At 35.4% G+C, this 24,274-nt stretch overlaps 1 protein-coding gene across 1 annotated transcript in view; it reads left to right on the forward strand.

Moving 5' to 3' along the window:
• LOC150108079 (dynein axonemal heavy chain 3-like) overlaps positions 1-24,274 on the forward strand; it is a 1,881,116-nt gene that overhangs the window by 1,836,843 nt on the left and 19,999 nt on the right. Inside the window, exons 71-72 of the mRNA XM_090415945.1 lie at positions 11,289-11,410; positions 21,744-21,833. Coding sequence (XP_090272071.1) covers positions 11,289-11,410; positions 21,744-21,833 — 212 coding nt within the window. The remainder of the gene's footprint in view (positions 1-11,288; positions 11,411-21,743; positions 21,834-24,274) is intronic.

The following is a 24,274-nucleotide window of genomic DNA, read 5'->3' on the forward strand; positions in this document are numbered from 1 at the left end:
AAAAAATCTACTTAGTCTTAAAATATTTTAAATTTGTTTTCATTATTTCACGGTCCCCCCCCTCAACAAAACAGATGGCCCCAAGGGGGCCGCGGCCCACAGTTTGCGAAGCACTGGTGTAGATGATGGTAGTTGCAGTTCGTTGATGGAGTGGTGGAGGCAGAGTAGGTTGCCCTTCCTCGATGAGTCTTTGGACTACCTGGAGATGTCACATAATAATAATAATAAGACGACACATTAATTTGACTCCTGTCTTATTTATTCTTTGAACTCTCTGAACACATTCTGATATCACATCATTTAAGTATTGTTTAAAGGTTTCCCATGCATTGTCGATATTCTTCCCATCCAGCAATTGATCCCATTCCACTGAACTCAGTATGCTCCTCAGTTTTGGTCATAATTTCCTACTTTTTAGTTCAGCATGTAAACTTTTCTGAATGCAACATTCATAAACTTTGTCACTTCCTGAGTGAGAATTGCATGATCACTGTCACCAACTGGAGGCAGAATAGTTACGTCTTTAACTGAAACGCCCTCTGACACTATAATCAAATCTAACACTCTGATCTCGAGTTGCTTCTGTCACATGCTACTGTAAAATCTCACATGATGAGTTAATTTAGTTAACCTATTGAGCTCGGTTTTACAAGGGTGCCAAATCAAAATATTATAGAAAATACAATTTTTGAATATAAATTTACTACTTTGTGTAATGTGTTTGATATTACCAGTGTTTGAAAACAGAGGAAAGGGATTATGCCTTATTAGTATAGTGAGTCAGCAAAAATAAAAGAGAGAGAGAGAGAATATTAAGCTGGCCAGATTAAGGAAAAAAATAAGATAAGCACATCAGAAAGGAAAGGTTCACAACAACTTGTGAACATTTAGACACCTAAAACAAAGACTTTTGGCAAAGAGAACACGAGTGACTTCATTGCACTGGAGGGTGATTGAAGATACTTTGGAATCGAAACAAAGAATGAGGAGGACTTTTAAGGGGCTGAAGAAAGGAAAAAAGAGGAAGAGAGGATGAAATAATTAGGAGCTCTTGGCTGAAAGTTTGGTAGCTTGTACCTCTTGATCCTGAGAGTATACTCATGGTTTATTGTTGGAGCTTTTCTTGACCGTGAATCTTCTTGAAGTTTGTCGGGTAGTTCTCAGGGCGTATCTGCTGATGTATCCTGCCATATAGCAGACCATATTCCCTGCGATCTCAAGCACGACTGACCGGGGTCCAATGGATAAACATCGAAGGTGAAATCAGGGTCTCTCCAGTTACTTACTAGTGTAAACAACAGGTAGCCACCAGGTGAAAAAAAAAAAAAAAGAACAAAGAAGGAAGGACATTGTTTGCTACTCGGGGCCAGGACAACTGCGACAGTATAGTGTACAGAAACATCCAAGCAAAAGAAAGAAGTATCCAGATCAAGAAAAAGACATGAGATATCCTTATGGAAACTTTGTTCATAGTAAAGGACTGTTTATAATGAAAAAACTGTAAGTAAGCACATCTCGATGTTCTTGGATTATAGATATGTCAGATTGTATGTATTTGTTAAGCAAGGGTTTGTACTATATTTGTAAAATTACCGAATAGTGTGTTAGATTGGTATGTAGGCAGAAATATATATGTTATTTTTGTGTAAAATATTTTCTGAAGTTAGCTATGTTAGAAGAAACAGTTATTCTCCATTACTTATCTAGTTTGTAATTATGATTTTTTTTGTTAGAATAAATGCTATGTTGAACAACAATTTGATCTGATCATTGATAGTACACTATCTCGAAAAATTTACAAACCTGTGTGTTAATTAGATATTGCCATGACTTGCTATATGGTTAAGAGAAATTTGACTAGATATTGCTTTTATTTCATTTCTTTAATTCCTCACTCTCTGTTATTCTGTCTGACTGGTGCAGTCGTAAATCAAATAAATTTCTCCGACCAAAGAGTGTGAGAAATTGAATATACTGCAATCGTATAGTCGGCGATAGCTATATTTAGAGTCTGCTATACGTGCCGTAGGAACAAAGGGCTAGAGCAGGAAAATGGAGGGGGGTGAAAATTAAGATAGAAGGAAATAACATCATAGCATAGACAAGCTTTATGAGACAGTGCAGCCAATTCAGTATAGAGGACAAACATAACATAAACAAGATTTTCTTTTAACTGGCACAGTCTAAGTAATGATAACAATGATATCATAAGAACGATAAATAAGTAAATAGATAGAGAACAAATAAATTAATAAAAAATAATTACGACGAAATTTACATTGCTTGAGGAAGTTGTCCTGCAGCAACTCAATAAATTCATTTTCATTCTTCTCATGAGATTTCACTGCTACCCAATCAATATTTGGATAATTAAAGTATCCCATTGCAATTTCTCTTTATGTGCCCATCGTTACTATTTGGTGATGCATTTCTTCATCACTAGCAACTGATCCACCAGGTTTGTAACATCATCCCACTATGTAATTGATCTTGTTAGATCGCACCTCATACCTGGTGGCTTTAAATTCACTGCCACATGAAACACTGTTACTAGTACTACAACTGTAGGCCTCAACACTAACCGAATTCAAGTCATCAGATATCATTAGCAGCATGCTCCGTCCTCTCCTGTCTATCCTTCCTAAAAAATACTGTACCCTTTACACTAAATAAATTAATATGTATGATTCTGATAGCCAGGTCTCACTAATGCTTACAATCTGAGATCCCAACATATTGACCAAGGCAACAAACTCTACCCCTTTGTTTCTGATACACCTAGCATTCGTCTACAGACATAATAATTTACCTGCATGTTCTTTTGTATACTCTTGTCTCCAGTCTGCATGACAGTCGGACAACTTGCAGATCTCTATTTTTCTCTAGTGCCTTATATGTGTAGACATCTTTGCACACGTTTGATGGGTCCGAACGTGATGGACACAAAGTCAAAATCATTCTCTCCTCATCAACATTTCCATGATAAAGCCCATTCCTGTCATTAACACAGTTGCATAACATTGTTGTTCTTACACTCACATTTGAACATTCCTCCCTTTATAATTTAGTTTCCCTGACTTTGTGTGTTACGTCTCATACCAGTTATTAGTTTTTCAAGACTTCTGGTACCAAACGCATTCAAGTGTAGGCCGTCCTTCTTATACAAATCTAATCTTCCCTCAAACTCACTCAACACATCCAGAAACTCACAACCATTCCTTCTACATAGACTACACATCAAATTGCTTGCCATCCTAGCTTTTCCTTCTTAATTCATTTTTATCATATCAAAGTAATATACTGACGATTTTCACTTTCTCACTCTTCAATCTTGTTAGTGTGTTCTTCAACATCCAAGTAATTCTTTGAGCTATTTTGCCAAATTTTGCAATATGACTTTTGAACTTCAACTCTCTGTCCACCATTACCTCCAACTCCTTAGCCACCTCATCAATTTCCTACAATCAAGTACCATCAAGGTGTGATACACAGTATAATCTTTTCAACCTGAAGTGCATAACATTACATTTTGAAACATTAAACCTTGTTTGCTTACACTTGGATAAAGGATTAAATCAAGAATATAATTTCCTGGCATTTTTAATTTATGTTATCCTTCAACAACACTGCTGATTTATTTAACTCATCCTGCAGGACATCTACATCACCTTTATCAACTGTTGTCCTCCCCCACCCCCAGTTCAGTTCTGCAGCGTCAAATCATTCCCTATTTATATCCTATAAATATTAACAAGCAAATTAAAGAATAGTAGCCCTAATATAGAGCCTTCACAGTGATCATCATTCACTCATTCATTTCAGTAAATTATGGAGACTACAACCATGTTAGGAATGATTACTTTAATTTTCCAACATTTCAACCTTCATATTAAGGTCATTATCTGGAGTATATATATACACATATATACAGAAAGACAAGCTATATTACATTTCAAACAGTATGCCAAAGGGACAATGATTTGATCAGCTGTTATTTTACTGGCCTGACCTATAGTTAAAACAAAAAATTACATCACAGCTATATGGTATTTATAACATCATCAGAGAACAAATTCATATATTAATACAGCATAATTGGTGGCCTAATCAAAAATTTAATATAAGTGTTTGTTATATTAGAGCTAAGATACTTGATTACTACAGTCCTAATTATAATTAACTTTTAGACCAAAAGGTTATGTGGGTAGAATATGTGCCATCCATATTCTTGGGATTTTTAAGACACCATTATTGTTAAGATTACAGTGGTTGAAAAGAATTTTGCAGACCTCCTTAAAGTTACGCTCATACCACAATTTAGTGTGATGTAAACAGGTATAGTATTCTGCTTATAAACAGAATACTACAGAAATATAACCTTAATTTTGTTCTTTGATTATGTTATAAATAGAATATAGCTTTGATGTAGTTTTTACTAGGTTAGGCAAGTGAATAATGATTGATCAAATCATTATCACTTTGGCATATTGTTTGAAATGTAATATAGCCTGCCTTTATTTTTTATACATGTATGCTCCAGATGATGACCTTAATATGAAGGTGTCAGAATATTGGGAAATTAAAATAATTATTCCTAACATGGTTGTAGTCTCCATAATTTGCCAAAATGAATTGAGGGTGACTATTTCACCTAGATTACAGTCCACCATATACTGCTCTCTGATGTCTGTCTGTCAGCCACCCTCCATCCATGCTGCCACCAGCTTCATATCCGTTCCTGTTTGCTACAGCTTATCAATTAGTGTTCTGTGTATTTTTCTGTCAAACACTCTTCCAAAGTCCATCATCATTATTATTATTATTATTATTACGGGTATCTCCATGGAGTCAGTAGACTCATCGAGGGAGACCTAAACTATCAAAACAATATCTATCGTATCTCTTCTTGAATTCATTTACAGACGAAGAACACCCTCCAGGCGAAAAACTTCATTCTCACACTTTGTTAACCACACTTTTCCTTAATTTCCAGGGATGACCTCTTGTTCTTCCATCACTATCACACATCTGAAATATTTCTCCTGCATCAATCTTATAAAAAACCTTTTAGTAATTTAAATGTATCTGTCATATCCCCCCTCATCTCCACCTATCAACCAACCTCTGCAATCCACAAGCTCTCAATCTATCAATGTAGGGAGCATTTTTTACATCACTCACCAACTTAGGCACTCTCCTCTAAACCCTCTCCACAACCTCCTCATCTCCAAGGAATCCAGGTGACCAGACTTGAGCACAGTAATCCAAATGTGGAAGTATCAATGCCTTATAAAGGGGAATAATAACCTCTTTATCTCTGGATGTTAGTGTATTCTTCAATAACCAAGTAATCCTATGTGCAATCTTGGACACCTTAGCAATGTGTCCTCTGAACTTCCTCTCCCTATTCACCAACACCCCCAAGCTAAAAGCCTCATCAATCTCTTGGAGTACCATTCCATCAATAGTACACAGCTGGTAATCTTTTAATCCCAAAATTGACAACTTTACACTTTTCCACATTGAACTGACATCTGTTACCTTTTGCCGGCTTATTTAAATCATCCTGCAAACTCTCAACGTCAGCTTGATTTTTTTATTGCACTACCCAACTTTGCATCATCATTAAACAACTGAATATCTCCCTTCAAGCCATTTCCTATATCATTGATGTACAAATTAAACAATAACAACCCAAGCACAGAGTCCTGAAGTACACCACCGGTCAAATGCCTCATCCTGGACTCTGCTCCCCCATACACCACTTTCTGGTATCTCTTCCTGAGCCATTCTCTTATCCATATCACCAGTTTAGTATCGTCTCATCATCCCCATCTGCTCCAATTTGTGCAGCGTTATTCCATGGGGTATCCTGTCAAAAGCATTAGCAAAATTCAGAAGTACCACTGTGTAGCCATTTCCTTTGTCCAACTCAAATGTCATTCAATGATAAAAAGTTAATAAATTGCTTAGGCAGGATCGACCTTTAACAAAATCATGTTGCCCCTATAGAGTATCGTATTCTGATCCGCCCATTCTTGAATTCTGTCTTTATCCAACTTTTCCAATACTTTTACCACCACACCAGAGATGGTGATTGGTCTGTAATTAACTACCACAGTCTTAGAGCCACCTTTATGCAAAGGAACTACTTTGCCTTCCTTTCACTCCCTAGGAACCATACCAGAGCTCAAATGTAAGTTAAATAACCAAGTAAGAGGCGTTGACAATTCCTTTGCACATTCATGCAACACCCGAGCTGATATTCCATCTAAACCTAGTATATTGCAGAATTTAAATGCAAACATGCATTTAAATTCTGCAATATACTAAGTACCTCTGATTTATTAACTTCAGTTCTCACATTAGTTATTGCTACAAGTACAGAGATATCCTCACTTGGGTGATAGACTTTTGAAAAGTGATCACTCAGTAACTATACTATTACATCTCAATTGGTCACATCAATACCATCAGGACCCACTAAGGTTATCCTTCCAAAGTCGTTCTTCCTTTTACTTGCCACATAGTGGAAGAACTCTTTGGGATTACCCTTGATCTCCTTGGCTAAGGTCTTCTCATAATCTGATTTAGCTTTTCTTACTATATGGTAACCTTCCTAGCTTGAGCCTTGTACTGCTCATTGGTGTACTGATCACCTTTCTCCTTGTAAATTCTCCATAACATTTTCTTTTTTTACAGATCAAACCTGATACGACTACTCATCCATCTAACACCTACCTTGTTTGTCATCCTGACCATGGGAATATATTCCCTTCCTCAGATACCTGCTGATTTTATCCCATGCACTGCTAACATCTTTCCCCTGCAATATGTTCTGCCATGGGATGGCTGTAAGCTCACTCCAAAACTTGTTATAATTACCTAACGTGTAGTTCCATATATATACCCCTTCTTAAGAGAGAAATCCACAAATTTTGCAACCTCCCAAGTCAATACCACATGATCACTCTCACCAATTGGTGGTAACGAGGACACCTTACTTATGCATATGTCCTCTGAACCAATGACCAGGTCCAACATGCTCACACCACAAGTTTCTTCAGTTATGCACTGTTTAAAGTAATTATCTCTTAGAAGGTGTATGAATTCCATTTCCCTTTTGCCATGATATTTCCTCCTTCCAATTGATATCACCATAATTAAAATCCCCCATAATAATCACTAATCCTGCACCCATTGCACTAATTTGCTGATGCATTAATTCAATATCAACCCCTGTACCTCCTGGCCTATAGCAGCAACCAACTGTATATTTGGTTGCGTTAGTCACTATTTCACACCAGATCACCTCAAATGAACTATCATTCACATGTCTATCCTCTTGATATACTATTTTCTTTGGCTGCAACTCATCAGCTATCATCAACAGTACTCCTCTCCCCATTCTATCCTCCCTGAAAATATTGTACCCGTCACGTTCAATTCCAGTAACCACATCTTCTGCTGACAGCCAAGTTTCACTAATGCCTACAACTTTTGGTGAGATTGCACTGACTAACACCAATAATTCTTCACTCTTATTTTGAATGCTTCTTGCATCAGTATACAAAAATTGCAGATTCCCTATAGTTCTTGTACCAGCTTTAGAACTGATATACATGTCACTAATTCCAGAAGTCCCATGCCAATTTTTATCCACTCTATTCTGCAATTTATTCTGTATATAAGGATCAATAAATATACAATCAGTGCTAAAGTTGCTCTCTCTTACACTCAACCTTTTCAATATTAGTTTCCCTGCCCAATAACTTCAACTTGTTCAGAAAACAGAAACTTCTTCAATTGCTTATGACCTTCCATGTTTAGATGCAACCCATCTCTTGCATACAGCTTTTTTTTTTGCCTTCAAACACACTCCAGACATCAACAAATTCCAGACCTCTTTTTTTGCACATTCTTGCAATCATATCATTCATTATCATCGCTTGTCTACTTAACTCATAAACTGTCAAAACGAGACAGCACACACTATCCTCCCTTTGACACTTTTCTTCTTCTTCACGATATCTAACAATGTTCTTAAATCTTTTGCTACCCGATTAATACTACCACTCATGTCATTTGTACCCACCATAACTATCACCTTTTCTGTATCATGCTCTCTCTTTATTGCTAAAGTCACTCTCTCCATTGTTCCACCAGCCAAGCACTCCTCAGGCATACCGTTCTCCATACCCTTAATCATAGAATCATCATATATTGTTCCACTCATAACTTCATTCAAAACAAACAAGCATCACTCGTGGTCTCATTTTCTATGTTATTCAGCATGACTCTCCCAGTTTCATTACTTTCCTTCAACGTTCTTTTACTTACTCCCTCACTTTCACGGCATCTCATTTCTTCTAGACCTGTTGTGCTTTCATTTAGTTGACTCCCAATCACTCCCATACTATTTATTACTTCATCATTTACCAAAGACTCTCCCTTACTTAACCCTGTTCTAGTTACTTCAGCTAAAGTAATCTCCATAGTCCTAATTTCTCTATTCAACACATTTAACTCAGTTTTAATTTCCAGAACCTCCTTACTGAGCACTTCCAATTCCTCTTGCAGGAGATGGTCATTTTTCATTTTCACGAACTCCTGCCGAAGCTCTTACGCTCTGGTCCCGACGTCTGCTTCCATTCTTAATCGCTCTATTCTATACTGACACTTCTCACATGCTTCATTCTTCTCATTTAGCCAAACAGTCCACAGATCCTGCATATTTTCAGTGCATACATATAGCAGTTTCTGCAACGCATCCACTGTGAAAAATCCAAAGCAGAGCCAGACTTTTGTATAGAAGTCCTCCGAGACTTTGGCATACGTCTCTGGTTGGACGCCATCTTTAGACACTAAAGTAGTGCAACAAACAGCAGCGAAAACACAATATATACAACAAAGTTTCAACAATAATACCACTGAAGGACACTTGTATCCAACCGAAGCACAACTGTATCACAATTTGAGACAAAAAGCCACACTATACTTTAATTTAAAAAGACTTTTTCTAGCATAGCTCAACACACCCACCACATTCACTAGTGCCACTTATCATTACTGAATAAATTATTAAGACAGGACCTACCCTGTACAAAGCCATGGATTTTATCTTTAACCAACTTTTCCAATACTTTAACCACCATTTCTGAGATATTAAATGGTCTTTAATTTACTACTTCTATCTTGGAGTCAACTTTATGTAATGGAACTATCATACCCTTTTTCCAAACTCTTGGAACCTTGCCAGAACTGAGACTTAAATTAAACAGGTTTATCAGAGGCACTACCAATTCTCTTGCACATGGGCCAACATGCCATCCAATTCTACTGGTGTATTTACATTGATATTTTTCAGTATGCTGAGCACCTTCAGTTTGTCTACAGTTTTCACTATCAGTCTCTGTCACATCAGCAGTTACAACAGACATAGATAGTGAAAATTGTATCATCCACCTGAATAAGACACTCTTGCAAACTGATCACTTAGTAACTCATCTGTTGCTTTCCTGCCATTATCAGGGATTAAAATTATCTTTCCATAATACGTCTTCTTCTTACTTGCTGTACAGTGAAAAAACTCATTTGGATTTTACTTTGAACTGCTTAGCTTAGCTTTAGTGAGCATGCTGATTACTTTATTCTATATATTCCTTCCAAAATGTTTTTTTTGCATCTTTTGTTTTATATATATCACTAACCATCTCCCACATGATTTATTCTCATAATTCTGGGTATGCAGGTGATAATGCTTCCTTCAAACCACTTTCCATGCACTACTGATATTCTCTTCTTATGCCATGGTACTGCGCCAAGCTGCTTCCCAAGTTTGTCATTATCATCAACTTTTTGTTTCTGCTTAAACCATTTCTTAACGGAGAATTCCATGTCTAGCAACCTCCCAGAAGAAGACTGCATGTTTACTTTCTCCGATTGGAGGCCATGTGGCTACCATAGTTTTGGATACATCTTCTGATGTTACTACCAGATTCAGCGATCTCAAACCAATGATCCTCTCCATCAAATGCTGTTTCAGGTAATTATCCCTTTGTAACCATGTAAATTCCATTTTCATCTTGTGATGTACACTTTCCTTCTTCCTATATGTTCCCTATAGCTGAAGCTTTCATAATAATTGATTGCCTTTCACTTATTGTGCTAATCTGCTGATGCATGGCATCCACATCTTTCTCTGGATCCTGTAGCATGTAACAGCAACCAAAAATCAAAAAGTTTTGAATATCTTATTTTAATATCTTACTTATGCCAAACTGAAGCTTTAATCTCTATACTTTAGTAATTGATTATGCACCTAGAGTTCACTTATATAAGTATAACTTTCTGACATAGGATTGCTGAAATATTGAAGAGAGAGCTTTTACTCTCTTTAAGTGTTCGCCTGATCTCTGCTGACAACCAACAGTTCCAAACAGTTGTCAGGCCAGTGAATGAAATATAATTTAAGCACTAAGAAAAGATGAACATATGGGTCACTTGGCACAGCTCTTGTCTATTAAGTAGAGCAGGCTGTCCAAAACCGGGCCACATGCAGCCCTTGGTGCGATTTTGTATGACCCGCCTGTGGGTTTTGATTTTCACGAGTGAAAAAATAAAATAACAATTTGAATCAAATGAAATCGAATTTTATTTTATTTTTTACGTCGCTACGTTTTTTTCAAATATTAGATGTGTCAAAGAAGCGTTCTTACACTGTTTTGATCTAACGCACATGCTCCAGACGCTCACGGGGAATGCGAGCACGCAATTAGTTTGTTCAACTATCAAGTTGTGTCACTGCTGCTCACTAAATTATTAGATATATATTGGATGTGGCCCTTGGATAAATCTTTTTTTTTTAATGCGGCCCCTCAGATTACCTAAGGTTGAACAGCCCTGAAGAAGAGCATGCCAAGGAAACTCCAACACAAAAGATTACATTATCATAAGCTTCTGGTAAATATTGAAACTTTTAAGTTTATTTCTATATTTAGCTGTAGAATGTGGATGGATTCATAATATCCTTCATTTCAACATCTTAATTATGCCAAATTAAAGCCTTTTATCTCTATACTTTAGGGCTTAATTATTTATTTATGTTTATTCATTCATATTTTAGTTATTTTCAATCTCTCTTCCCTATTCCCCAAGGTCCAGATCAATATCATGAAGAGCTTTACATGAACCATGTCAAGCTGTATTTATCATTGTCATAATTTTAATTTTTGTGGTTTATATAATTTATTTAATGAAGAATTTGCATGTGTTGATGTTTACTCTAGGTGCATCACAGAATTATGCAAGAAAATATCACATTCCAATTGATCATCTTGATTATAAATTTGAAGTGCTAAAATATGAAAATGAAGTGGAAAAGGCACCAGAAGATGGAGTTTATGTACAGGTACTAATTAATTAGAATATTAAATGTATTATCTCAAAGAAGGGTCTTAAAATTATAAAATAATTTGTATTCATATTAATAAATAAGTTGTCAGTTTTCGATGAATCTACTGACTCCATGGATGGTGTAATGATGATGATAATAATAACAATAATAATAATAAAATTTTAGATTAAAAAACACAACAATGTTGTTCTAATTAAATCATTTTGATTTATATCATAGATAGCACCTAATTTTCCCTATAAAATTATTATTATTATTATGGGCTACTGCATAGAGTCCTTAGGGGAGGCCCTTAACATCATGTCAAGCACTATTCAACATACTTTGCTTTGAATTCATTCACAGTCATGGCACCCACAACAGACTCTGGCAACCTATTCCACTCATTTACCACTGTCCAAGCAAAAAATCTAGTTCTAACACTCTTACTCAGTTTCCAAGGATGTTCCCCAGTTCTCCCACCACCAGACCTGTTCTGAAAAATTTCCTCTGTATTAATCTTGTAAAAACCCTTCAGTAATTAGTTTGTCTCAGTCATATCACCCCTTTTCCACCTGTCAACCAATTTCTGTAAACCACACAAATCTTTAATTTGTCTTCATATTGTTTATTCTGCAAATCTGCTACCATCTTGTTCACTCATCTGGGGGATTCTCTCATGATTGCCAAGAAACCCAGGTGACCAAATCTGAATGCAGTAGTCAAGATGGGATTTTACCAAGAACTCAATAAAGAGGTATAATAACCTGCTTGTCTCTGCTCATCAGAGTATTCTTCAGTAACCAAGTAATCTCATATGAGCTGCTTTAGACACATTTTACAATGTGCCCTCTAAACTTTAACTCCCTATCCACTTACACCCCCAAATCTCTGTCTTCATCAATTTCCTGAAGTAGAGTTCCATCAATGTGGTATATAACTGGTAATCCTTTCACCCCAAAACCTTACACTTTGCCACATTAAACTAACATCCATTTTCCTTTGCCCAGACTGCCAGTCTATCCAAATAATCCTGCAAAATTTTAACATCATCTGTATTAACTATTGCTCTACCCAATTTTGCATCATTAGCAAACAACTGACTAGTTCGTAAATAATAATATTTGGTTTACCGATCAAGTGTTGATCAATTTTATTAACTGAACCAACTAGTTTTGCCACACTTATCTGTTGGCATCTTCAGGGCACTTACATATAGGTTTAAACAATCTCACAATTATGCATAACTGCAAAACTGACAAGAATAACTGTACAAAAAACTGACTAGAATAATTACAAATAAAATAGTATCTAACATGAGTGAAACACGTATCGTGTGTACAAGATCAGCTAGCTGTTGCTGAGGAACTTTCTGTAGTTTGTATTAAAGTTCATTTCTTCTGTTTTTAAGGTTCTGATTAGGGTTTTCCATGTCTCTGGGGGTATTAGGCCTTGATTTCTGTTAAGGTTGACAGTAGAACGGGCGACTGTGGCTGCTTCTTTGAAAATTCTTGAATAGTAATCTTCCTCTATGTAAGGGGAACAGCTTTTGTCCCACTTGATGACATGGTTAGTTGTAGAGAAATGAGACGATAGGCCAGAAATGTCCTGTCTATTGTTTTTGACATAGCCAATGTGCTCCTTTTGCCTGATTTCGGGGCTTTTGAACTGACTAGTTCTTCTCAGATCTTTTCCTATATTATTAATATACAAATTAAATATTGGCAGCCTAAGAACAGAGCCCGGCAGCATGCCACTAGTCACAGGCCTTCTTCTAGACTCTACTCCTGAATAAACTACTCTCTAATAACCACCCTCTTATCCACTTCATGAAACTTTATATCCATCCCCATGTGCTGCAATTTATTGATTAGAATTTTATGTGGTATCCTGATGAAAGCTTTTACAAAGTCCGGTAGTATCACTGTAAACCCATTACTTTAAAACATGAGCAAGTTACTAAGGTATGACCTACCCTTCACAAAACTATGCTGTCCCCTATATAGAATCCTATTTCTGCCTCTTCATTCCTGTATTTTGCTTGTGACTAACTTTTCCAGTAGTAATTTCCAGTAGTCAGTGTAGTAATTGGCATCAGTATTGTAATTTGTTGTATTGATGTAGCAAATTACTGTTGGTGCCTCCTTTATGCAATGAAACTATTTTCTCTTCTTTCTATCATTTTGAGACTAACTCAGAGCCAAGAGACAGATAAAACAATGGGGTCAAAGGCACTGACAATTTCCTAGCACCTCGTAAAACTCAAGCCGGTATACCATCTAATCCATAGCTGTATTCACATTAACCTCTCTTGTCGCTACAGTATCTGCACCTGGATGATACACTCTTGCAAAGTAAGATTATATCATCTGGGTATCTGCACCTAGTAATTCTACTATTTCATCTAATTCAGTTACGTCCCTACCATTGGCATTCATTAAAATAATTCTGCTATAAACAGTTTTCCTTTTACTTGGAACATACTGAAAGAACTCTTTGGGATTACCTTCAGCCTGTACTGATAAGTTCTTTTCATATGCTGATTTTGCCTTTCTTACCACACTGGGTTATCTTTCTGGCCTGTATTTTGTACTGTTTATGTGATTGCTGGTCATCTATCTCCTTTAAATTCCTGCACATTTTTTTTTTTATTTTTTTAGCTCCTGCTTAAAGATGGTATTCATCCATTTGATTTATTCTCCTGACTGTAGATATGCAGTCTGCTGTTACTTACCCTAAACACTCCTTTACCACTTCCCATGCACTATCAACATCCAACCCTTGCAGTTTCATATGTTATGACACTGATCCAAGTAATCTCCTAAGCTTGTCATATTTACCAGCCCCGTAATTCCACATATTCTCATTCTTAACTGAAAATTCCACACATGTAGCCACCTCCCAGGTCAATGCCATATGATCACTCTCACCAGTTAGTGGCAATGTGGTCATATTGGTTATAGACAAATTCTCTGTTGCAATTACTAGATCTAACACTCTCAAACCTCTAGTACATTCCATCACATGCTGTCTCAGGTAATGATTCCTTAGGAACTGTATCAGTTCCATTTCCTTATTCCGTACATCGTGTTCTCCTTCCAATCTATGTTTCCATAGTTGAAAATTATACTTATATGCAAATAGTAAAATTGTGAACAAGGACAAAATGTTAGCATACAGAAGATGAAAGACAATGGTGAACATAAGATTTTGAGTAGCATCTGGCACAATACACACACACACATGTATATATAACTGGACAGAAGAGTAGCATGCAGTACTACTGGACCTGGTTTTTTGGATTTCTTAAGGGATGACTCTCTCTTAACCATCAGATCCTCTGTTGCCCTCTTAAACATTTACTGGACCTGAATTTTTGGATTTCCTAAGGGATGACTCTCTCTTAAGCATTAGATCCTCTGTTGCCCTCTTAAACATCAGAGGATTGGATTGCAACTGAAGTGACATACTTACTCCAAGTTGGTGAAAGTAACCATGTAGTCCTGACTTGTATTATTAAGACATAAAATTTTCAAAGTGAAAAAATTTATGTGAAATTTTAAGGCAGGCAGCAATAATAGATCTAGAAACCATCTTGGAGTACAATGTATGAAAGAATTTAAAGGAAGTGAGGTCATAGTGCATGAGAAATACTTAAGAAAAAACTGTTCACACCAATGGTAGTTAGTATACCATTAGCGAATAGGATAAAATGATTTGGAGTCAGATGAATGACTAGAAAAATCAAACAGGAACTGCAGATGAAAAAGATATCAAGGAAGGCATAAAAGAGAGAGAGAGAGAGATCAGGAGAATAGTTGCATGAGGAATATAAAGTGCATTCTAAGGAGGTGACTAGTAAGAAGAGAAAAATTAGAATACTAGAGGAGAGAGACTAGTGCTAAATCTGAGGAGACTCCAAATGAGTTTTTTTGCTATGTGGCCAGTAGGAAGAAAAATGATTCTGGACAGATTAACCTTCCTAGATGAAATGGAACTTGGGTGACTCTAACAGATGACATACTTGAGATAGTTAATGATCACGTTATTAGATTGTACCATCATAGTAAAGCAGACTTTATTCCTAGAGAAAGAAGCAGAAATGAATGAAGAGTATTCCAGATAGAGTATGCTAAATGTGAGCAGTGTAGGTGGATTACATGGAACTTCATCAGAGGCTTTAAGGGAGTGTGTTGTGGAACAGAACTCAGATGATGGATTCAGATGATTCTAACAGGATTCAGATAATGCCATTAACCTGACTGTTTAATGAAAGTTTTGCAATGGAGCATGTTCCTGAGGAGTAGAAGGAGAGTAAGATAGCATCATCACATAAAGTTGGTAGTAGAATAGAGCTATCAAACTATAGGCCAGTTTGTATTTCTTCTGGTTGTTAAGATTGTGGAGAAATTAGTAAGGACATGTAATACAGAATTGAATAGATCAGGGCAATATTATTTATTCAGGCCACCAGGGATTTGCTAAGGGATGCACTTGTTTTATTAATCTGGATGCCTTATACAAAAGGGTAACAAGAGCAATGGATGAAGTTAAGGCATTCCCTGTCTGTCATTTCTTTGAATTTTGATCAGGGTCCTACATGACAAGTTGCGTTTTAAGTTACAGCATATGGGTTTGGATATCAGATTAGTGGATTAGATTGGTAACTGTCTTTCTGATAGTTATCAGATAGTTGTATATGGGAGAGTAGTGACAGGGAGTAGGAAAGGTTACAAGTGGAGTTCAACAGGATTCAGTTCTGGGACCATTAGTGTTTGATTGTTATGTCAATGATATTATCAGGGACTATGATAGCATATGATATTTCCTAGTTCACAGATGACGTGAAGCCTGAAAAAGTTATTAGTAATATTGCTGATGTTTTGGCTCTTCAAGAAGTTGAATAAGCTGGAAAAGTGTGCAGTTGAATGGGATATCAGTTTCATGCAACTAAATGTAAGGTTATGAAATTTGGGTTCTACAAATGGGACAGTTGGTGAAGTTATACTATACTATACGGCCAATTCCCTGGAACAGAACATTCTCTTAAGACACGTAGTGATATGTCATCAAATCCTATCACCTTATTGAAATCAAGATTATTTCTTTCCTCAAAATACCTCCTGCTCACTCACAATTAAGCCGTCCTCTACACTTAAGTTCCTCACGATTCCATCCTGATCAGGATGAAACACCCTTATAAATTGATCACTGAATACCTCAGCAAAGGCTTCTGCAGCAGTTACCATTCTACCATTTTCATCCATTAACATCATCTTATCATGATCATTCATCCTTCTACTTGCTACTTATCTAAGGATTTTACTTATCAAAGGGATTTTGTTCATCTGATTTGCCAATATCTGCTCATACTGCATTTTTATTTTCCTTACTAACTGTCACTCTCCTGGCTTATTCTTTATACTCTTTATGAGCCTGATTATTACCATTATTCATCTTCCACTGCCTCCAAATTACCTTCTTCTTTCAGATTTCATGATTAAGCCTCTCATTCACCCATTTTATACCTACCTTATTCAGCCTTTTGTCTTTCGGAATACATTCACAGATTGATGCTGTTATGTATTTCTTTGTCAGTTTGCAAGCAGCATTTATTTCCTTACTGCTCAACTCCTCATTCCATGCTATAGCCCCAAGCTGTCTCCTAAGCTTGTCATAATCACCATTCTTATTCCTCACAGAGGTCTGCATATGGCTAGTCACAACCCAGGTAATCACTTCATGATCACTCTCACCAACTGGAGGAAAGTGTGAAACCCCATTCTCACACTATGATCAATCTCTCCATCTTCAAAAAAGGCAATATTAATGAATGTCAAAACTATAGAGGCATTAGCCTTTTAAACGCCAGATATAAAATATATTCAAGTCTCTTAAAGACTAAATTAACCAAATATTATGAAAATGTTTTTGGAGAGGAACGAAACAGTTCCAAGTCAATTCCAGTAGCTTATTACAAGTCAATTGTAATAAGCTACTGGAATTTTTAAGAGATGACAACATTCCTAACCAGTTAATTAAAGCAATTTTCAATATATAGAACAATAACCAGTGATTATTGTTCTATATATTGAAATACAAGAACAATAACAAGAACAAGTGGAGATGTCCACTTGGGCCTGGTTCCCACTGAAGAGACCTCAATAAAGATCGAAACTAGTCTGGGTAGTGGCCCTTCCCATTTAATGTTGGTAGCTTGCTCCACCTTTGCAAGGAGTCGCCCAGTGTTGTACCACCTTACCTCAGTCCTGAAGATACTTTCAGGCGCAAACTTTGTTTGCACACACTTGGATAAAGGATTAAACTAAATTTATTATAAAATAAAGATAGCAGCACAAAATCTGAATCACAGAACATAAATGCAGGTGCCGAAAAGGATGTAGTCTATTGCGACTCCTCTTTAATATCTATATGAATAATAATATTATAAGAGAGTGGAGGGAAATAACCAGTTTTGACATTCACATAAATGATTACACCAACATCGATACAAGTTTATTCACCAACGATTAGGTTCAAATTGAAGATAACAAAGATTCACTACAGCAAGCAGACTTTTCATTAAATGAAATAGCAAAAACATACAATATGAAAATCTATACTTCCAAAACCAAAGTAATGGCATTTAAAGGCTGAGACCAAATTAGAAGCAAAATTTGCATCCACGGTGATATTTTAGAATAGATTAATACAGTGATTTTCAACCTTTTTCATAATATGGCACACCTAGACTAATTATTAAAATTCTGTGGCACACTAAAAATACATTATTTTAATATTTTTGATGTGGCAAAAAATAGGCATAATTTTATTGATTTAACACACAAGATATTAACAATAGTAATTACTTATCCTTTTTGCTCCAAAAAAATGTAAACTATATTTTACATTTTGAGTAAGAAAAACAATACTCAAAATTATTTTAAAAAAAATTTATTGATTTTTTTCAAATGAATATTAAATTAATTAAATGATATACATACTTGCAGTTAATTTTAATGAGATATATGAGCTTGATGTTGTTTCAGAATGTCTTTTGTGCAAGGTTGAATTTTAGATCATCTTCCAAGGCTTCCATCCGTGATCCATTTTTGTTCTTAATAATATTAATTGTGGATAAGCTTGATTAGCACAAATACGATGTGGAGAATGGAAGAAGTATTTATATTGCTTTTTTGGTAATATTGGGAAATTCACTTCTTAGAGATAACCAAAATGAAGTAGTATCTATTGTTGAATGTTTTAGTTTTAAACCTCTGTCATTTCTTATATCTGTTAATTCGTCCTCTTCTGTAATCTTTAAATTTCCCAATTTACACATTCTTAAAACAAACGGATCTCTTATCCAATTGAAGGATGATATATCAAGTGAGGGAAAATATTTTTCAATATTTGTATTTAGTAATCTTAAGATTTGTAAAATTAGATCTATTAGATTTTCATTCAGTTTGCTTTTTCGTTAGTTCAAACATATTTACTGCATTTTCTTTTCTGATTCTTCCTTTCCAAAGCATTAGTTTTTCCTTGAATGCGTTAATTTGTCAGTGGAAGTAAGAATGTTTTCACAGTCTCCCTGCATACGTTTATTAAGTGTATTTAAAGATGGAAATAAATCAGCAAGAAATGCAATCTCACTGCACCAAAGCTCGTCGCTAAGAAAATCTGATAACTCAGATTGTTGAGTTATCAAAAAAATTAGAATTTCCTCTTTTAGTTCATAAAATCTTAATAAAACTCATCCACAAGATAACCATCTCACAGAAGTGAGATGGTTATCTTGTGAATGGTTATACAGATATAACCATCTCGTGAGATGGTTATATCTGTATATATTAACAACTGCTTGTAAGAAGCTTCCATTGAGGAGCATAGTGCTGCAAATAATCTTGATTGTAATGGCCTGGCTTTTATATAATTAACAATTTTGATAATCTCATATAGAACTTTTTTAAGCTCAGATGCTAGTACTTCTCTGTGGAGAAAACAATGTGTAAAAATAATTCTAGGATTCTTATTTTGAGCCAGTGTAACAAATCCTTTTACATTTCCTGACATTGAGTGGGCCATCCGTGCAAATACTGATGCAAGAATCCCAAGACAAGTTATGGCAATTAAAGTAATTATCAACACCATCAAAAATATCTTGGCCCTTCGTTGTTTACAGGAGTGTTCGACAAAATAAAAACTGTTCTATAATATCTTTCTTATAAATAAATCTACTGAAGGCTAGAAGTTGAGCTTTACCAGTAGCAAACATATCTGATTCTTTAATATGAGATACCACTTGCAACTCAACATCTTTGGCCAAATCCTGAATACGTCGATAAATGGTGTTATCACATAGGAATTTTTAAAATCTCCGTTTCATATTCCTCGCCAAACATGATATTAACAATTTTACAGCATGCTGGCAGAATTACAGACTCTGCAATTGTGTGAGATTTCATTTTTTAGAAACAATTTCTGCAATTGCATAACTGGCTTCTTGGGCTTTTTTGGACACAGTTACAAATTTAGTCTATCTTTTTGCTTGAATAGTTTTATCCAGTACAAATCTTTTAAAATATTCAGCCGGTTTTTCACTCAAATGAGAATGTTTAGATTGTAAATATCTTCTTAATTTACTTGGAACCATAGTGTTGTTTGCTAATTTTTCGCCACAAACTATGCACGTAGGACGTGGCTGATCTTCTTGACTGGAAATAAAGCCAAATGAAAAATAATTTTGGTCGTAATGGTGAACGTTAGTTTTTAATTTAGTTTTAGAACCAGTACTTTCTTCTTTCACTTTCTTCTTTCTTTTTTTTTTTTTTTTCTTTCGAGATACTAGCTTCACTTCCTTCATTGGCTTCAAATTTTCGTTTTTTTTATTACAAATTTATCCATGTTATACTATTGAATACTATTCTATAAAATTAACTGAATGAAAAAAAAAAAATTAAAGAACTCTTACCAGTTACCTTAAAAATAAGAGAATTTTAAATGAAGTTATTTGTGGACACACTTTTCAAAAGATTAAAGCTAATTAACACACAATTTTAAACTGATTCACCAATGGTAAAATTTCATAAAATATAAATAAATGAGCTTCAGGTGCAGATGGAAGACCAGATACTAATAAATAAATGTGCAAATTACAACATTATTTCTTTCAATTAATTTGTTTTCAAAAATCTCACGGCACACCAATATGGCGCAGCACATCCTTTGAAAATCGCTGGATTAATACATTCAGATATCTAGGTTGCCACTTATCTTGTGAAAGAGAGAAAGACATACAACATAAAATAACCAATTATATAGGAATAACAAAATCTATCAATCAGATATTCAATTCAAATATAATAAGCCAGAAAACAAGAATAAGAATCCATAACTCAATAGGAATTGAGTTATGGATTCTTATTCTGGATTCAACACCTATGTGAACATATGGTTAAAAAGCCTGGACCATAGCTCAAGCAGATAGAAAAAGATTGATAAGCTCTGAAATGAGATTCATGCACAAAAACAGCTGGATATAATGGACTAGACTTCAAAAGAAGTAGTGATATCTTAAAGGAACTTGAGATGATATCTGTTTTAGACTACATTGATCAAGATGGAGACTACATAGAGCAAGATGGAGACAACATACAGAAAGAATGAGTGAAGGAAGAATCCTCAGAGAGATATCGACATGAAGGGAGAAGGAATAGAGGATGGCCTTTGAAAGATGGGAAGAGACCATAAGCCACTAGGCCTATTACTGGAGAGGGAGAAGAGTGGTTATTCCTATCTTCATAGCCTACTGTATTTGTCAGTTGTACTTGTTCTCTGGACTGTGTTTCTATTTTGCAGGGAGACAAGAGAAGGGAAGAACTAAATTTTTTTAGGTGGACTCTGTTCCTTAATGTGAGACTAATTCCCTTTCATTTGAAAAACCTCTATAAATGTTCCTCATATCTTTAGATGGGATCTGAACAGCATTTCAACTTATCAACTTATAATGGACTAGAAAACCAAATTAAGAGCACATGTTGTTCTTCCAGCTGTGCTATGGAGGCACTTGCATGTTAAATTTAAGTATAAATATTACATGCTGTAAATATTATTATAAATGCAATCATGGCATAAATTCATGAATGTTAATGATAATTAACTAAGTTAAAGAATGTTGCAATGGATATACAAGGAGAAATCCATAACTTTCTATTCACTATAGATAGTGCATTGCCTATATATAAAGCTAAAATTTATGTTCCCTGTATAGGGTCCAGACACTAAGGCATTATAATTTCAAAGTTCCAGAGTCAGGTACTTATTAGAACATTTGTATTCAATGTAGGGACTTTTTCTGGAAGGTGCCCGATGGGGAAGAGAAGAAGGAGTTCTTGCAGAATCTACTCCAAAGGTGTTATATGATACGTTACCTGTTGTATCCTTTTATTCATAAATTAAACAGTACGTTATATTTTTTTTGTGTTTAAATCTTTGCAAAGTAGTGAATTCCATTATTTTCCATAGTGTTTTTAATTATGTGGTTTAATCTTTCTACCAGCTATGACATTTTATCAATCACAACATGAATGGGAAATGTCCCATCAATATTAAAAAAACATTGAGATTCCATTGAAATTACATGAATATAAAACAGAATATGGTTGATATACTTAATCCACCATGGCCTCCTAGGTGATTAAGAATAATACAGAATGGCAAATATTATTATTAGTAGTATATTCTTTTTTTAGGGGTTACAAGACTCATCTTGGAAAATTTGTTTTAGACAATACAAATTTTATCATATTGCTCCTTAAATTCATTTGCTGTTACATACTCACCCCCCCCCTTCTCAGGCAATCCATTCTATGATCCTACCACTCTCTATCGGTCAATCCTATAAATACTTCTCAACAACTGAAATGTCTCAGTCGTGTCACTATTTTCATCATTGTCCTCCAATATATGCCCACAGTCTATTCTCATAACCTCCATATCTTAGCACAGTAATGTAGATTTTAGCACAGTAATGTAGATGTAGTCTCATCAAACATTTATACAATGGAACTGCAATCTGCTTAGTTGTCTTTATCACTTTTGCAATATGTTCTTTAGACTTAATTTCCATCCAAGTTCCTCCAGTATAGCTTTGCCAATAGAGTATACAATTTTGAAAGCTTAATTTCCATCCAATTTCTTCCAGTATAGTTTCATCAATAGATAATGCAGCTTCCCATCTGTGAAACCAAACTTTCAAAAACCCCCACATTTAGTTGCATTAACTGACATCTCCCCATCACTGCTCAACTCTCCAACTTATTCAGATTCTCCTCAAGAGCCACAATATTGGCACTGTTACTAATAACCCTCCCCAGCTTTGCACCATTGGCAAACAATTGAATACCTTCCTACAATCTACTGAGATAAAGTTTGAACAGTAACAGTTCCAGTAGTTCTGTGGAATCACACTAGTAGCCTTCTTTCCCCATTGACATTGTCCTTCTCCCGCTCCCCCACAAATACACAACTTTTCACCCAACTAAACTGAATATCTAAACCAATACATTGCAAATTAAAATTTCTAAAAAACTTGTAAGAATGTGTATACAGAACTGGGCAGATGAGAGCAATATTATTTATGCAGGCCAGGATGGATTTATTAAGGGATGCTCTTGTTTTAGTAATCTGGTTATCTTTTACAATAGAGTAATAAGAGCAGTGGAGGAGGATAGTATACACTGTCATTTTTTTGGATTTTGCAAACGCATTTGACAGGGTGCCACATGATAAGTTCAAAAGATGTATAAACTGTTAAGGTTGGAAAATGAATAGGGATGTCAGCTTAATGTGGCTAAAAGACATGGAGATGAACATAAAGTGGTGAAGTGGATAAAAGGGTTGTTGATGGAGAGAAATCAGAGAGTAGTTTATTCAGAAGTAGAATCCAGAAGAAGGCTTGTGACTAGTGGCATGCCACAGGGCTCTATTCTTAGGCAGCTACTATTTAATTTGTACATTAATGATATAGGAAAGGATCTAAGAGGAATTATTCAGTGTTTGCTGATGATGCAAAATTGGATAGAGCATTAGTCAATACAGATGATGTTAAAATTTTGCAGGATGATTTGTATAAACTGGCAGCATAGGCAAAAGGGAATAGATATAGTTTAATGTGGCAAAGTGTGAGGTTATGCATTTTGGAATCAAAAGATTACCAGCTATGTACCAGCAGATTGATGGAACTGTAGACAGAAAAAGATGAAATCAGGGATTTGGGGTGTTAATGGATAGAGAGTTAAAGTTTAGAGGGCAAAAAGAGAATTTGAATAAACTGTTGAGGTTGGAAAATGAATGGGGATGTCAGCTTAATGCAGCTAAAAGACATGGGAATGGACATAAAGTTGGTGAAATGGATAACAGGATTGTTGAATGAGTGAAATAGGTTGCCAGAGTTTGTTGCAGGTGCCATGACTGTGAATGAGTTCAAAGCAAAGTATGATATATACACTGTGCAAATGTTGGATAGTGCTTGGCATGGTGTTTAGGGCCTCCCTTGATGAGTCTAATAATCTTTTTATTATTATTGGCTACTCCATGGAGTAGCCAATAATAATAATAATAATAGGCGAAAGTCCAGAAAATAAGGTCTGGTCAAGAATTTAAAAAAAAAATGGTAGAAAAGAAAAAGGTTTTATTATATGCTAAAATACCTACATACATATAAAATTTTGCAGGACGATTTGTATAAACTGGCAGCGTAGGCAAATGAGAATATACATAGTTTAATGTGACAGAGTGTAAGGTTATGCATTTTGGAGTCAAAAGATTACAAGCTATGTACCACATTGATGGAACTGTAGTTCAGAAAAGCATGAA

The sequence above is a fragment of the Typopeltis vanoorti genome, chromosome 3 (genome assembly GCF_054136105.1).
Source record: "Typopeltis vanoorti isolate ZY-2024b chromosome 3, IOZ_Tvanoo_1.0, whole genome shotgun sequence".
In the NCBI taxonomy this organism is placed as follows: Eukaryota; Metazoa; Arthropoda; class Arachnida; order Uropygi; family Thelyphonidae; genus Typopeltis; species Typopeltis vanoorti.